Below are 17819 nucleotides of genomic sequence, written 5' to 3' on the forward strand. Positions count from 1 at the left end.
TCTTGAGTCTGGGGAAAATGGATGGTAGTAATGTTGAAGAGTTCATATCTGGCCACTCAGGAACATAAATGTCCAGAAAGAAACCATCTTAGGTAGAAGGCTTTTACATAAAAATAATATAACTAATCCTAAATATCTAAATAATTTTGCCCATATTTAGTGTTTTTCAAGCACTTCCTTGACAAAATCCACTTTATGTTCTGGATTATGGTAACTCTTTTCCTGAAGCCCTCTTGAGGAATACAGTGTTTGCCTGCTTCCAGGCAGATGTTAAATGCCTCTGCCAGGCATCCCAGTTTCTCAGCCTGTGTTAAGAAAGCAGGCAGTGTGACACTACAGGAAGGCATCCAGTGTTAATTCTGGCAGTCCCAGCTATTTTCTCCTGTCTAAATGAAAGCTGGCTCCAAACTTGTCCTCATCTTGCACACAGGCAATGCAATCCCTGTGTTTGCAGTGTTTTGACTTGGCTCCCACAGAGTCAAGTGGTTCTAAGCACTACCAGTTCCCTCTGGCAGACATGGAGCTCTGTTTGCCCACAAATCCTAGCAAGTAAATGCAGAACCTATTAGGATCTTCCTTTTATTTGGGGATTGATGTAAAAGGCTGAAAGGAAAGATTTTCAGCCAGATAAGGTTACAGAATTAAAGATTCTCTTCCCTTTTGCTGTCATTCAAAATAATAAGCATAGAAAATTCTGTTTAAAATAGATGAGCCTTTTTGACTTACAGGCTTTTCGTGTCAAAGATTTAAGATTTAAACATGACAGTGATAGTATTAGGCAAAGTATGAGAGCAGATACTTGTAGCAAATGTCATTTTTTTTTCTGACTGTTTATTAATGGTCTTTTGTGATCTGTAGTGAATGTTGTGAAGGATCTTCAGGTCCATTTATCACTCAGAGAAGCACCTTTTTTTCTTTAATACCTACGTATGTCATAATTAAGGGTAGATGCTGCTTAAAAATTTAGCTCTGTTTTAACATAATATCCTTCAAGATGATATTTAATCCCAAGTAGATTTGATACCTTTTTTTAAGTCTATAAAACAAAGTATTATGTAACTGTCTAAAATCGACAGCATTAAAAGGAGAACATATTAAACATAAATATAAAGAAGGTTAAGATTTTCACTCCGAATTGAGCCTTTTGCCCCATTTTAAAATGAATTGTAAGGAAGATACTCATGTTTTAGCATGCAGCTTTATTAATATTTTACTAGACAGCTAGTAAAACATTTGTTAAAAAAACAAGTTATGTGTGCTGAAGTACATCTTTCTATCCATGAAAGGCTCCAGTGGTGTGCCATAAATTCATCATGTGCCTTTAGGAATACTTCTTTAAAAACCATTTCAGAGTAATTGCCCATTATTAATAATGATGATTCCTTTTTACTGTTATGGCAGTAGCAGTGAAACAAAGTGTCTACTTGTGGTTTTCATGAGTGCCTGTGTACTTCTGTCCCTGTTATTATAAATTCAATTGGATGAACATAAATATGCTGGGAGTCTCACAATACTATATGTATTAATAACGGGAGAAAGTGCCAGGAATTCAATTTTGGCTGTTGAATCCCAGGGAGACACAGGAATTGAGCCAATATTCTGAAGTGTGGGACTGGTTCTATAACCACTAGGCTGTCTCTCTCTACTAAGGTGCAGCAGGCGTCTCCACAGAGGCAGATTATTTGTGCCTTAGTTGTTTAAGTACATGCCTATGACCAACCATGCCTGTAGCACCAATCCTGCTGTTTCATGCTTTCTGCAGTGCATAATGCATGGAGATTGGTACCACTTTGTGAGCAGCTGAAGCTCATTTAGTAGAGTATTACCCAATTTGTTCTGATTATACTTAGTTTTTATCTCTGCCCCTTTCTGTATTGCCTGTTTCACTCATCATGCTCCTGACAATAACTACAGTTGGAGCAGTCTTGGGTCTTTTCTAAATCAGAACAGCTTTAGCATCCTTCAACAGGCTTTTTTCCCTCCTCTGGCTTGTGTTCTAAATCCCTTTGCTCTGATCTGAAACTGGTTACACTGCTGGTCTGCTCCCAAGGGGTTCACCTGGAAAGGAAATTCTCCCATGGTATCATGAACTCATGTTGGGACACTTATTCAGTGCTCAGGTGTAAAGGACTGTGTGAGTGCCATAAAGCTTTGGAAAATCAGGATATTGGTGCTTTTGGCACCTTTTCAAGCTCAGAGGGGTTGTTTTATATGGAGAGAGAAAAAAAAAAACCTGCAACTTTCTAATGTTTTCTTACTGCTTGGTTGCTCAGCATAGTAAAATTAGCTTTCCTCAGATAACAGATGAGACTGGAAGTGTTGAGGAGTTGGAGGTGTCATGTGGATCCATCTGCACCAGTGTGATTTGGTCCCAGAGCCTGCAGTTCTCTTCCCACTGGGATATGCAAGCTGGATTCTGTTTTCAGTTAGAATTGAAGCAGAACTGAGTTAGAATGAGAAGGGTAGTTCATTTGGAGTGTTACGTGCCCAAGTTTCTGCTATGCATGAATGAGGAAAAACACAACACTTTCACTTTGGATGTTGTTTTGGTTTTTTTTGTGACCACACTTGGACTTTCTGTTGTAGTAAATAAAATCAAAGTAAATAACTGACTCCTTAAAAAAACATTTTATGTTCACTTGAAATTGTGAACTGTGAATATGTGCTTCTGCGCTTCCACAGAAGATTTTCAAAGTGTACTGAAAGATGCAGTACTCCAGGATTTCCATAGTGGAAAAGAAATAAGTTTCTATGTATCAATCTTCATATCTAGCTTGATTCAGTAGGGCAATATTGATATAATAAAGTTGCTCCATTTATATCAAGTGAGACCCTTTGGAGTCTCATAGTAACAGAGAGTATTCTTGTTCTTCCAGATGCCAGGCAAATAGTAGCACATCAGGGCACAGTACAAATAATGCTCTCTGACACTTGAATCTATTCACTAAAATACTGTACATCAAAAAGCCTACATACATTGCATTCTCTGAATAATATCATGCTCAGAAAATTGTTTCTAAACTCTGAGGTGAGCAAAGTGATGCATGCATGAATCATGGATACAATATTGCTTTTAATATGCAAAATTCCCTTCTCTTCTACGTCAAGTGTGTATAACAGAGCTGTGATATTAGAAGGAGAGTGATTACCATACCAATAGTTCAGAAAGTTTTTTATGTGCACCATTAGAGATATGGCATTAAAATTCCTCCTCTTCTGTTTGTTTTTTTATAAATCATAGTTTGATACACCTATTCTTTATCACAGGTGTGATGGAGTCAGAATTTACTGAAGCCCAGGAATAAAAACTGGAAAAGAGTCAGAGGAGGACAGTAGAAGCAGTGCCCCAGTTAAAGTCACATTGCAGATGTATATACACAGTTCCACCTAGGATTTGTGGCTAATGTAATTCTTTATTGGAAGGCTTTGACCTTGTTACGGGTTCTTGGCAGCTTTTCCCCACTCTATTCATTACTAATGCAAGCTGTCAATCACTTTAGTTCTGCTTTGACATAGATTGTGGCTCACAGGAGTTAGCTCTGTCATTCTTTTTATTTCTTTCATCTTTACTATCCTTTTTTATGGTTTTTAAAGCTGGAACTATAAAAGAATTATATATATATATGGAAAAAATCTGTTTCAGTAACTCTATCAACCTTGTTATAAACAGTCTTTGATTAAAACAGTTACTTTTGAACACAGTAAAATAAAACTGTGGCTTTTTACATACAACATATTGTAAATTACCCTGCTCCTCAAAATAAACCAGAGCTCCTACTTGCATTACAGTGCTCAGGATTGATACAGGCATATCAGCTGCTACATCCTGAATAACAGAGAGCTTTTCCCTTTCCATGTGTTTTGACAAGAGAGAGCCATCATAAGTGATGTCTTACTACATGTGCTAATGTTAGCTGAAGCAACAATTTCCACACCTTATTTCATTTAATTGACCTAGGTGCTGATTAATATTCTAAAAGCATTGATACAGGTTTTCAATTTCTGCATCAACCCCATCTTTGAAAGTTCAGATTTGAATCCTACCAGCCTGATGTTAAATAATTTAATACTAACCAATGAAAAGGCAGTGAACAAATCATCCAGAGAAATCCTTTTCTTTAGAAAGCAATCTAATGGCAGGGGTATATAAGTTTGAAGATAAAACTATGAACAGTTCACTATAAAAAAAAATGGCAGCTACCTTTCAAATTAGAAGAGAATATTACTTCCTGATAATGGTGTAAGAATAGAAGAGAAATAAAACTGCATTATTGAACAGTTATGGTATTAAATTCTGACACTAAATATTAATCTGCTAGGTGCTGCACTATTATCTGCTAGAATAATGAAACAGCCTTTTTTTATGCAGAATTCAGTGAGTCCAGAAATTCCAAGTAATGCCCATCAGGTTTTCAGTTTTTCTGTTGAAATAGATCCAAAGGGGAGGTTGGGCTGGCTTCTGAACAACTCGGGAGGGTTTGTTCCTCTGTCTCTTCAAATAAAATGTAGGGAGTGGGACGACAAGAGTATCCAAATAAGAGCAAGAGTTGCAGTCTACTCTTGTAGATGCTGCAGAGTGCTCGAGTGCATAAAAATCTTGCTCAGAACTGAGCATCCAATTTCCATTGCCCTGTGCAATCAGACTCTTTGTTCTCAGGAATTTGCATTTTAAGTAGACAAGCCAGATTAAGGATAGGCCACATAGCCTCTATTTTACTCAGCAGGAACTGATGTGCATACTTATTTTCTTCTCAGACAAAAAGCAAAATTCATCTCAGTCCCAATCCGGTGCCTCAACAGGAAGAACAACTACTCTGTCAGGCCTGTAGTCAGTTTTCCAGCACAGACCTTGCCCTTTCCAGATTTCATTGGTTGAATTTTCCCTAAACATAAGCTTGTGCAGTAAAGCAACCTTTGTAGAGTGCTGCTTCTAATGGAAATACATTGCCTACATGGATGTACTGTTGACTTACTGGTCAGTTCCCATCTACAATTTCCCCCTTCCCAGGAACATTCTGCTTTCTATATGTTCACATTTTGGTTTCTGAGTACAGCAGTGAAACAAGTGGCCAATTCTTCATTACCCTAAAAAGGAGGGGTTAGAATGAATAAACCTATTGTTGTATAGCACATCTATTTGCCAGATTCTCCTCACAGCAATTAACATGACTATATCTCATTGGGAAAAGGTTCAGGGAGATAGCTAAGGATTTGTTAGTTTTGTTCCTTGATGAATTTTACTGCTGAATTATACCTTTTTTTTTTTTTACATCTGTATTTACAAGGTTAGAAGTTTATTATTTTTCTTGTTAGAGCTGGGGTATTTCACATTATCTTTGTTGTAGCTATCAGGTTTAATTTTGAAGATAATTTATAACAGTAAATTATATGTTGAAAACAATATAATGGTTCAGATGACAACAAAAACAAACAAAAATAAAAAAGCATAAGCCACATATCTATCAGGCCTTTGGTTTTCTATGCAGCATAATGATCCAGACACATAATACTGCCATGTCTGCTTTAATTTGCTTTGAAAGAATAAGCCATGAATTAAAAAACAGACAAGCTTCAAGATGATTTGGGCAGATCACCTGTACCAGTCAACTGCAATGAAGGATGGTTGGCATGTGATGAGGTCAGTGCAGCTCATCACCAGAGGCCATCAGCAGCCACACACCTGCAAGTCTTAGCTCTGTAGTTATTTGAGCTCAGCAAGAGCTGAAAAATACTCTGTGTAATGGTGGTGCTGGTGTTTGTCCCCTCTAAGGCATTTCTCATCTCATACTTCATGGCCATGCTGTGCACAAATATCAGGGGCTAGGGGAACATTTGCACTGCAAAAGCACAAGGGAGATGGGTGAAGGTGCTGCAGAAGAGTTTCCTTCCCTCTTGCTTCCTGATGTGCAGGTCTTCTCTGTCAGAAAGGATCCCAGCTTACCAGTCCAGAGGCAGCTAGAGACATTGTCATGGTGACCTTTGCGAGGGACAGAGGACTGGTTCCTCTTCCCCCTGCAGTGTGGGTGTCACTCCAGGGCTCTCACCTCCATGGCACAAGAGGAGTTACATGGGAGAGGGGTGAGCAGCCACTGATCCATCTGGTCTGAACCATGGGTGTCTCCCTGCCGAGTCACTTGGCATCTTTGCTCCCAGCCTGGTCGGTGCTCTGGGTCAGAGCCCTGCAGGACTCAGCTCAAGTGCTGAGCACAGGGCTTGGAAAATGAGGAGAACAAACTTAAAAGGAGGGCAAAACTGATGTTTCTATTAACTGCAGAGAGACCTTGCACTTAGAGAATGTGACAGGCCCACACTGAGTATGAGGATGACTTTAATACCTCTGCTGTTTGCTCTGTGTGTTTGCACTGCAAGCTCTTTGGCCCAAGGACTGTGCCTTCTCCTGTATTTACATAGATCCAGCACAGCGGGTCACTGGTCTCAGTAGGAGTCTCCAATCTCAAGTGATAATAATGGACTGGCTTTCTTGTAAGTGTTATTTACCCAAACAATGCTATGTTCCATTGTGCAGCATTGTTTTTATTAATTTATTTTTTTTCAGTTGACATGAAATAAAAACATTGTCCACCCAAACACTGAGGAACAATATGAGTGCTCATCTCCTGCCAGGAAATAAAAATTCAATAGTTTCAAATATCAGTCCTTCCTGCTCCCTTTAGTCACTTTGAGGACTTGTGTCTGATGATAAAATGCTTTAAATCCATTTTAAACCTTGTCTGAACTGGCATTCCTTCTCTGGATCTTAGCAACATAACAAAGCTTGCTTTGAAAGTCTTCTCAAGAGGCAACCCCCAGTTCATGCAGTTGAAACCTATGTGAGCAAGCCTAGTTTATTTATATAACAGCTGCTTGATTTGCAGAATCTAGCTCAACATCTTTCAAAATATGATTGAACTTCAAATCTGCAGAAATCTCTGGAAATAGTGCAAACCAAATATTTTTTAACTAAGACATGCATTTTATTTAAGGAAGAAAATCACAAAAGGCAATCCAGAACATCTACTAAACTTATTTTATTGGAAGCAAAAATATTCTTTTTTTATGCTGTTTTTGTTTTTGAAATGTATGGATACCTTTTTCTTCTTTATTGAACTGCAATCAAAGAAGTTAATTGTGCTTGTAGCTATGTACAAGATATATCTTTTAGTATGGTGAAATGCTAGGAAAGGCATTTTTGTTCTTACCTGATTGTTTTGCAAAGCATACACAGTTGCACTCAACCCAAAGTACATTATGAAAATGAATGCTTCTACTTTAGGTAGAGGATCTGCAGTGATGCCTTCAGCATGAAACTGCCCAGTGTAGCCAAGGTATAATTTTATTATCCCAGGTGAAAGACAAATATGACCTCATTGTGTTTTGTATGAAAAACATTATTTTGAGCCTGTCTGGTTCCTGCATGCTTGCTGAGCTGTTACTCAGTAATGTTTGGCACATGGTAGCTTTTTCTGAGGCTGATGTGCAGAAAGAAAATAACGTCAGTTTGGAGCTGCTATCTATTTCCATGGTTTTATTCTTGCCCCTTGAGTTCTTTGTCAGACAGTTGCAGTCTGCTCTGGAATGACTCCTGTTGTTTTGGGAGCTCATCCCAGCTACAATGCTCGTCCCAGAGCACTAAGAGAGGTAAGTTGTGTTTAAAGGTGTCTGGCTGGGTCACTGCCTTTGATCTTATATAAGGGGTGTTATTCTTTACATCAGTTGTCTTAATGAGAGCAGACGTGCCAGTCCTGAGAGCAGAGCATGTCCTTAGACAGATGTGCACAAATGTGTGTGCAGCCCCACACACACTTCTCTGTGTGGAGATCACTGAGGCACAAACCACTCCAGAGAAGCTATCAGATTTAGGGTGAAAGTTGTCTTTAAATTAAAACTTAAGTTTTCTTATAATTCCATAAATAACACTTTTTTCAAGGCTGGTGCTTTATTCTGGCATTATAGAATGGAATTGACATGTTTGCCTCCTCAGTCTGGGAATCCTTGTGGTGTTTTCTATTTTATTCTTCTTGGAAATATTTGCAACAAAATATGAAAGCTCAGTTTTTATCTGTTAGTGTTTTCCAAGTAGAAAATATAAGACCAAAATTACAAGATATTGATGACAAAGGCAAACACCCCTACAAACACATTTTCTTTTTCTTAACTTTTCTGTTGCCTTTTTTAATGTAAAAAAAAATTGGATGAAAAATGTGTTTTCTTACACTTTCTTGAGCTTCACTGAAAAGGAGGGATAAAGGAAGAAATACAAAATGGTTTGTAAAAGCAATTTTATTAAATAAAAAATGTAGCATCCATTTTAATTCAGCAATAGTTTTTCATAATACTTTTAGAAATGCCTATGTATTTTCATCATCTGTTCTTTGAATTGTCTTTTACATCCAGTTGAAATTTTCTAAGTAGCTCTACTTGAGTCAGTTGAGTAAGGATCCGCTAGAAGAATTTAAAAAATAAAAAAGGGATGGACTTAATGAGCAACAAAGTTAGTAATCTGTAGCAATTACCCAAGTGAGTAATTTTGTTTCATTAATGCACCCTAAAGCATCAAGCTGTTTTTGTCAATGGGCACTGCAGGGCCATTGCAAGGCTCAAAGAGACAGTTTTGTTACCAACTGCAGTGTAAGCGATAGGTTTTATCAACAAGGAGGGAGAAAAAGTAGCTTAGTGTAAGAAGAAAATTAAAGTCCATCTATTATTGTCAGAGAAGCCAATGGCAATGCTTGCAAAGATTCTACCAGAGCAGGGTCACACATCAGTTTGTTCTGGCTTTTCCTTTGTTGTTTTTTCCCCTGGCTTTTCCAGTTTCTTAGTTACTGTGGTTTTTTAAGACAACATCTTGATGCACAGAGCATCTTGGTTTGAAAAGGGAAGGAAAGCATATTCCTAGCTTAGTTGAATCCTTCTTGGAGGAAAATAGAAAAGCAGATGGAAACAGAGGCAAAGTTGCATTATACCTTGTAGACATCTCTGGATCACTCAATATGGGACACACACAATGTATGATATATTAAGGTGAAGTATTGAATATCCATAAGGGGACAGAAAATGGTGTCAATTTTCAAACACTTTGCTTTGTCAGCTTCACAAATTTAAAATCAATCATCAAAAAGTCCCTGTATAGATCAGCCAAAGAGACATATAACCTTATGGTTATCTCCCTAACAAAAAAGTTTAAATTAAAGATGAGTTTATAAAGACTCAGACTGGCAGAATTCTATAGTGCTAAAAGGTGGGGTCATCTGACCTTTCAGATTAGAAGCAAATGCTGAGGAGAAACAATAACACACAGTGCATTGCTGATAAACACATTGGAGGACAGTTGAACATACAGAAAAATAGATTTCCCAGAGAAGCTTATTTTCAGCATGAATGCTATTTTCTCACTTCATTATCATAAATATGAGAGGGAAAAAAGCTATAAATAAAAAACTCTCGGGCACTCCCTGAAGACTTGTCAAAATACATAGTTTTTGTACACTGAAGTGTAAAAGTATTCCTTAAAATTAATTTTTAAAGTGTACTGTCCAATATTAGTTGCCTGATGTCCTTCCTTTGATCACAATTTATAAATGAGCTGGCAAAATATGAAGAAACCATGATTCCATAAATGGATTACTTAAGTGTGATTGTTAGCTTTTGCAATCATTGGCCTAATAAGCTCAGGTTTGTGTCACTGCAGTGTTTCTTACTGGAGGGTGATGATGATTGTAATGTTACTAACATAATGTGTCCTATGAGTCACTAACCCAACCAGCTCCTCTGGTGGCTCCACAGTGGCACAGCTCCTGATGGGTCTGCACTGCAGGAGAGGGCAGTGACACTGAGGACATTCAGTGGGAATGGGGCTCACTGGGCAACACTTGCAAAAAGCCATGAGCACACTAAGAGAGGATTTTGTCCCTGCAGCAGTCTCCCAGTGCCAGTGGCACATGCCTCTGGCTTGGCCCATTCCAGTGGCGGCTCTGGCAGCTCCAGCGAGTCCGAGAGCAGCTCTGAGTCCGACTCTGATAGTGAGAGCAGCTCCAGTGACAGCGAGTGCAATGAGGAGTCACGCAGTGCCACGCCAGAGGTAAGCCACTCAGCTCTCCCCAGAGGGGAAAGCATGGAGGGAAGCTGAGTCCTGCTCCCTGTTAGGCGGATGTCGGAGTTCTGTGCTGTCTGATGCGGTTGACTTCTTTTCCCTTTGCTGTTGCACATGTATGACCCACACACTCATTCTAGCTTTTGGAAGAACCTTTCTGGCCTACATTTGAGTTGCTTTAAAGAAATATTTAGATTTTTGCCAGTAGCTAGAGAAGATTTTATTGACACAGTATTCAGCTGGGACTAAGGATAGGCAACATGACAAAACTATCTCTTCAGGGACTAGCTAAACTTTTTAGTTGTATTAAATTTCTCCAGGGCCACATTGTAAACCAGATAAGGAAGCCTAATTAACCATAAATACTCCATAAATACTCCCATAAAACTAGCAGTCACCATTAGTTGACTGAATTAAAAGGGTACATAAAAAATGTTCTCTTTTAAAGGGAAAAGCACTGCTTCTGTCTGAGATTTGTTCCTTCTCATCCTTCAATCTGCAGCCTGAACCCCCCTCAACAAATAAATGGCAGCTGGATAAATGGCTAAATAAAGTGAACCCCCCCAACAAGACCATCATCAACAATCAAAATGAGCCTCACAGTGAGAGCAGCTCCCAGGCCCAGAGCAACCAGCAGCCTGAAGGGCCAAACAAAGGGAAGCTCAACAGCAGCCTGCCCCCGACTGATTCCAAAGACCGGGCGATCCTTAGTCCCATCCGAGAGAAAGCCAAACCACGAGTTTCCCAGAAAACTCCAGAGGCAAAAAGCTCCAAGCAGAAATCACCAGCTCATAATGAGCCAACTTCACAAAGGACTACTGGGAAAAAGCAGCCCAAAAAGGTAGAAAGGACTTCCAGTGTAGAAGAGTATAACTGGCCCAAACCAAATAATACCAGCAACACTCCCAAAGAAAAAGACACACAGGAACCCCCCGAGCAGCCAAAGGTTCGAACTAAAGCAGCAGTTGGGAAGACAGCTCCAAGGAAAGAACCACGAACGAGCACAGGTCTCACTTCAGAGAAGAAAAAGTACAGAGGCCCCAGCAAAATTGTCCCAAAGTCGCGGGAGTTCATTGAAACTGATTCATCTACTTCTGACTCAAACACAGACCAGGAGGAGAACTTGCAGGCGAAGGTGCTGCCAGCCTGCACTGGGTCTGGCAGTGGTGTCAAAGTGAAGGATTCTGGCAGTAACATCCTCAGCGTAAGTAGCTTAACCAGCAATGGCAGTAACACATCCATTGACCAGACCAGCAATGATCTGGAGGAGCAGCTCTTTTCTCCTATCCCAATCGTACAAAATGAACTTCTGTCCCCACTGAGAGAGTATGAAGAACTCAAATCTCTGTGGGTGAAAATAGATCTTAGTTTACTCTCTAGGATACCTGGACAGGAAACTTTTGAGACCACATCTGTGAAAAGTGAACCGAGAGAGGCAAATGTGAAACACAGGCGGCCATCTCGAGAGTCCCCTACCCCAGCAGCTGAAAAACCCTCCACAAAATCCAAAAGGAAACACAAGGTAAGTAATTTTCATTGTTTAAAGGAAAACACTTGCATTTCTGAGCACCCTGGAGGTCAGGAGCAGAGGCAGTGATTTCTTGTTGGGGAGGCATCACAGCACTGAGGCTTTATTGGTTTTACAAAGGACAGACATTTACAAGTGCACTACAAATTAACATCAGAAAGTAGTGAAAAGCAAACCCCAGCTGACAAAATCAATAAACAATGTATTTTTTGAGATTTTTCTTACAAGCTTTTTCACTGTATTTGCTGACTCACCTATTAGTTTCCAGTGTTCTGTAATCTGCAGAAAGTGATGAGTTCATATTAGTACAGTTTCAACCATACTCAGAAAATGTGACTTCTGTTTGGAAGGGAGGGGTTTATTGTCTGCAGAATTAAGGTGTTTTGGCCACTGGTTTAAACAGGCTTCATCAGTCAGTGGAATGGTGCTTACTTATGCTTCTGGTAAATTCTGTTTTTATATTGTTTTGTGGTATGAACCAATATGATTCATAGAAATATAATTTACTTAACTAGCTGCTTTCTCTGCACAGCTACCTGAAAAAAAAATATATTTTGACTTAAGGCATTATGTTTTATCATGTGTTTTATGTTATTTATGCTCAAGGGTATCCTTCCTTGTGGGATATGACATTACACTTCAAACTAAATGTGTTTTAATAAAAGAAACTGAGGTTTTACATCCTAAATTAATTTTTTTAGTCAGTTTTTCGAGCTGAAATACTTGTACTCTGGTCTGCCTGTGAAAATTCATCAGTGTATTTTTTTTATACCCCAAATTTTATAAAACATGGTGAACATGACTTCAGTTGTCTGTTTTGGTGGACTTCTTGAAATTCTAAGTTTGAGGAGTCCAGTGGTACAAGAGAATTAATCCAAAACAAAGACAGATGATGCCAGGCAGACATAAATGATGTTTTATGCATCGTTTGCCTTAATGAGTCACTGCACTGGCTCCTTCCCTGTTGAATTAAGTGAAAATAATCATGAGTAAACTCAGCAGCTTTTTATTCAATTTATATTCTAGTTGCACACTACAGAGATGCAAGAAGGAAGGAGAAAAAAAGAGGAGAGGGATGTCCATACTTATGTTATGTCTAAGTACACCATATTATTATACCAAAAATAATTCTTGCTGGGTAACTTAGTGGAGTGTCTGTATCATGGAGAAGGAATCTTGACTAAAACACAAGTGTAGTATTGGCAACTAAAGTGAGGGCTCCCAGGGAAGAAAAAAAAATAAGGGGGAATTAGATGAAAGTTGGAACCTTGTAATTTCCTTAACTGAGACTTTGAATCAGAAAGTAACAAATGGAGAATCTTGCTCTGGACCTCCAGCTAACATAAGCTGGACTCTGCATCAGCCCCTTCCATTGCAGTGTGATTGCTCACTGCTACCCAAGGGGAAACAAGCCAATTAGGATGACTTAAGGGTATGCCAAGTGTTAAAGCAGGATAGGGAGAGACTAATTTGTGTTTCTAAATCATGCTAATAAAAGATTTATTTTAGTCATCTCCTAGCGCTTAGAAGACTGATATAAAGGTTCTAGTGACAGAGCAATAGTCAGCTTCGTTTGTATCATTTCAGTTCAGGCACAAAAGTCATGCATCAGGGAGTCTTCCAATATCAAATGAGCTATTGCTATTAATGACTCTCCCAGCTCAGTCCTCTGCTCCTAATCCTGTGAGTAATACTTACTCAGAGTAGCTTTCCCATCAACTTCTATTAGGTCAATGAGTAAAAGCTATTTACTTGAATAAGGTTTGGTGCTATCAAGTCATTGCATCTAAATTATTAATTAAATTCCAGTGGACTACAGCAGATAACTTTAGCATGAGAGACATTTTGCTTCCTAATTATCTGCTATGTCACTTGTTATATAACTTCATGTCATGTGTTTAGAGCATATTTAGCCCTGATTTCAGGTGACTTTCACTTCTCTTAGACCAGTAGGTAGTAGCTGCTATAAAGGAAATACACTGAGATTCCATAGGTCCTGTCGATGGCCAGTGGAGTTGTACATAAATGCTGGATCTTTTATGCCCTGCCATTTTTGTTAAAACAGATGGAAAGCCTGGATACCTTTGCTGAAAGCAAGAAGCAGCGCCTGGAGGAGCCTCCTGCTTCCTGTCTGCTCCCACCTTGTATATCTCCAATACCGAACCACAGAATAACCAGCACTAAAGAGTAAGTGTATTTCTGACATCACACTCTTGAGGGATTTCACAGTACTGTTCTGTAAATATCTTTGCTGTAGAGTCAGATGGGCCTTAAAGCCCATCAGCATAAGTGACACAGCATTGGTATTCCCATCCATGAGGAAGAAAATCCACATGGTTTTGATGAGATTCATTCCTCCTTCTGATGGCCTGCAGGACTTCAGAATGCTGTGACAATCCTGGTGTACTTTTCAACCTCCTTTCAATGTTCTTTCTTGCCTCTATTACCTTAAACCTCTGTGGACAGTGAATCCTGCTTAAAGTGGGATTCATTTGATTGCTGTGAATTAATTTTTTAAAATCATTTTCATAAGAGACAGTTCCCAGTTTTATTGAACAAAATACTGAAATTGCCTCTTTGTTTTACCAGTGTATACAGCAATGCCAGGGGTAACCATCCCAAGTGTCTCAGATGTGTGCTTTGTATCTCAGCAGACACACCATCCAACAGTTTATGCCTTTCAGTGCCTTTCAGAAATGGCTATAATGCTTGAGCAAACAGGTGCCACATAAATAATGATTCTGATTTTAAGATCACAAGGTTAACATTCTATAAATAGCCAAAGAGTCCAATTCCCTTTTGTTTCAATTTTTGTGCTTTTATGATTTTGAGATGAGGTCCTTCTTTCTTTCTATTTTGCTCTAGGATAAGCAAAGAATCAAAATCACAGTGTGCTTCTGGAAACAATTTGAGGATAATATAGCTAAATTTAGATAAAGTTCAAAAATAAGTTATGAAATAGTACACTAATTTTAAAATCCTTAAAGAAGGTTGAGCATCATTTTATTTATTCTGGCGTCAAGATGGAGTAACTACAGTCTGTGAACTAGCACTGCATTCAGCCACTGAGAAAATCAGAGTTGGAATCTGGAAAAGGAAGACAAGTTGAAAGTTACAGTGGGATCTGTAACGTGTTATACATTTGGTAAACATGGATATTGCCTGACTGTCGTTGCTAGAAATACAATGAGCAAAGATATATTGCAAAGGGAATCAAAGATTGTCTATCCCCAGCACCTCCACAATCTATTAAAAAAAATCTTTCTATTCTTGTCACCATCAGGCCCTAAGAATCTACCCCCAATCTGATGTTTCTTAATTTGAGCTTGTTTTCCAGGTCGTTAATTTGATTCCTCAGAGCTTTCAACCCTTTGGCATTCTCTCTTAAAACACAGTTGTGTCCATCAATAGTTACTTCCATATGCTAGTTTTTTCTCTCATCTGCCTGAAGTTTTGAACAAAATTTTCTGACTTTTTTCCTACCTCAGTGAGACCTGGATCACACTGCATTTGTTGTTACTAGTGTTTTCTGAATTTGCTTGAAGAAAATGCAATACTTTTTTGATTAAAGTTTTCAGTTCAAATTTTCAACTCCCAGAGACATGCAACTGAATATAGATTAATGTATTTCCCAAAAGATCAGGGAGTTGGATGAACTGTGTGAAGACAACTTCCTAGAAATTTAAATGTTCATTTTTAAGCATTCAGGAGTAATTCTGTTCTCCAGAGGGTTAACTAAATTTTTAAGGGGAGGCAGAAGAAAGTCCACTGTTCAAGGCCATGGGGGAAAATAACACTTCAGGAGTAAAAGGTTGAAAGACAGGCTTTGCCATTTGGTCTTGTCAGGAAAATTAATCCACAAACACCAGAGGTTTATGTCCAAAAAGGAGACAGAGGAGTCCTTTTACTTTATTCGAATAAAGGGAGAGGCCATGGGGCATTCCCCTGGGGCCTCTCAAATATTTGGAGGGCGCAGCCCTTTTATCCTAATACTTGTCTGCTTGTCCCTTCTCCCTTTCCCCATAGGCTGAGGTACTTGAGAGGTACAGGCTTCCCTGAGCACCTGATACCTGGGATACCTTCCCCCCCCACAATGCATAATCCCTTCTTAATTCTTAACTCTTGTGGAATTCATGGTGCTCTTTCATCTTTCAGTGGAATCTATCCCGTTGTTTCTGTTGTCTCTCACTGATAACTGCATCTTACCAGCAGACCCACAGCTTGTTTGTAAAGACAAACCCATCATTCCTCTGTCTTTTATTCCCAAAGTTCCAAGTTTTCTATTAGAACTCTCTATATAAGGACTTTGAGACAGTGTGATATAGTGACGATGTGTGATCATGATCTTCATCCCATAAGGAGGTGTTAAGTCCCATGGTGGATGTTGTCACTTAGTAGGAAACTTGGGTATCTCCTATTAGAACTTGATCCCTGTGCCAATAAGCCAAGTTCCCCAAGGCAGACCTGAGATTTTTATTAAGTTTTTTTAAAGGTACAAGAGTGTTTTTACAGAAATACTATAATCTGGGCCAAAATTTGGAGGCATTCAGGAGTCAGGAGCATTCAGAAAATGCAGGTTACACCTGTGCTTTGACAGCTCCCATCATATGTCTTGTTGTGGTTTGGCACTTGGATACATTTCTCTATAGTCTTCCCCTAAATATATGGACTCAATAAAGCAAGCAAAGATGCACAATTAATCTTTAAAGGATCATGTGTCTAATAAGGACAATTATATGCCTAATTACACAAGTTTCTGTCACTACATGTATAATTTGAGTTTAGAAATTTCAAATGGTCACTTTTGAACTTAAAAGACATTTGCACAGAGAGCAGGTTTGTATTATGTAGTCATTGCATAAGCCATAATTACCTCTCTGTTCCTTCCCTCACATACTCAGGGGCTGATGACTTTTCCAAAATCTGACCTGACAGTTAAAATGTGCTGTTCAAACTATTGCCACTGTATTTTCCTTATTTCTGATACTTTACAGCAAATGAAGGAATAGGTGTTTCAGTGTTTTTATAGGAATACATTGAAACACTTCTGTGAAGCTGAATTTTTGTCAGATCAGCTGCCTGCTTTACAGCAGAGGATTTATGTTTAGTTCCTTGACAGAGAAATTTTAATTTAAACATACATGTATGTGCTGCTGAATCCCATTGATACATGAATATTTGATTGACAGACCCACTCCAGACAGAGCACTACTCACCAGTATTTGTTTTTTTTTGTAGTAACACAGGGAATTATTTGCTGATGCAAACTGTGAATCGATTTGGACTCACACCAGTGAAACATGCCCAGCATCTAGCAGGCATGCTAGAAATCTGTCTGAGGCAAACACTTCTACGTTTCTGTTTTTCAAAATTTACCGTTCTCTTTTATTTGACATTTAGTTGAAGATGCACCTGTACTTGGCAATACATATTAGTCGATCCCTTGGGAAGTCACAGCAGCATTCCTTTGGGTTCCTTCATGGCACAGGCAGCATTCACATCTATGACAATGACTTAATCTCCGTTCAGGTGCTGCCATATGGTCCAGCTAGTGTGGGAGTGACTTTTCCCTGTAAACCCCCTTCAGAAAGTCAGATCACCATCAATGTGCAGCATTTCATTGTGGGCCAGGGGAGCAGAGGCAAAAGAAAGCCAAGTGCCTGGTACAGACAGTGGCTTTGTCTCACTAACAGGCCAGATACCACCGCATACCACAAGGAGTAGATAAAGAAAGGACAAAGAAAGGCAACTTGAAACATGAGAGTAGCTGCAAATTCTCCCTTCTTCATGCAATGACCTCTTGATGCCTGTTGGCTTGCTTTCTGCCCTAAAAGAAACAGGCTGGGAAAAAAAAAGCAAGCAGATGGGGAACCTTCTCCTTCTTTGATAATTTGGTAATTGGTCTTTTTTACACAAAAGATTAAACCTTGCAGCCACAAGACCATCAGTCCTGCTTGTAGTTTTTCCATGCACTTTTATTGTGTTTCTCCCTAGATTTTAAATATATTTTAACTAACAATTATGTCAGCAAATTAAACCATTGAGTCTCAGTAATTATTGCAATAAAATAATTCAAAATTATCAATTCCTGCAATCAAAGACCAGTTTCTTGGGCCTTTAACAGCCGAAAGCAAAGTGACAATCTGGTTAACTGCTGGCAACAACCTATTTCATGAAGGTTACTGTTAACATAAATGCTTT

At 38.9% G+C, this 17819-nt stretch overlaps 1 protein-coding gene across 8 annotated transcripts in view; it reads left to right on the forward strand.

Moving 5' to 3' along the window:
• AFF2 (ALF transcription elongation factor 2) overlaps positions 1–17819 on the forward strand; it is a 335651-nt gene that overhangs the window by 290526 nt on the left and 27306 nt on the right. For 5 of the 8 annotated variants that reach the window (XM_086850057.1, XM_086850055.1, XM_086850063.1 and 2 more), the window contains exons 10-12: positions 9916–10078; positions 10593–11612; positions 13684–13805. In XM_086850057.1, the coding sequence (XP_086706183.1) occupies positions 9916–10078; positions 10593–11612; positions 13684–13805 (1305 nt within the window). The remainder of the gene's footprint in view (positions 1–9915; positions 10079–10592; positions 11613–13683; positions 13806–17819) is intronic. The other 3 variants (XM_086850056.1, XM_086850059.1, XM_086850062.1) reach the window with 1 other exon arrangement.

Source organism: Cyanistes caeruleus, chromosome 14, assembly GCF_971803275.1.
Source record: "Cyanistes caeruleus chromosome 14, bCyaCae1.hap1.1, whole genome shotgun sequence".
In the NCBI taxonomy this organism is placed as follows: Eukaryota; Metazoa; Chordata; class Aves; order Passeriformes; family Paridae; genus Cyanistes; species Cyanistes caeruleus.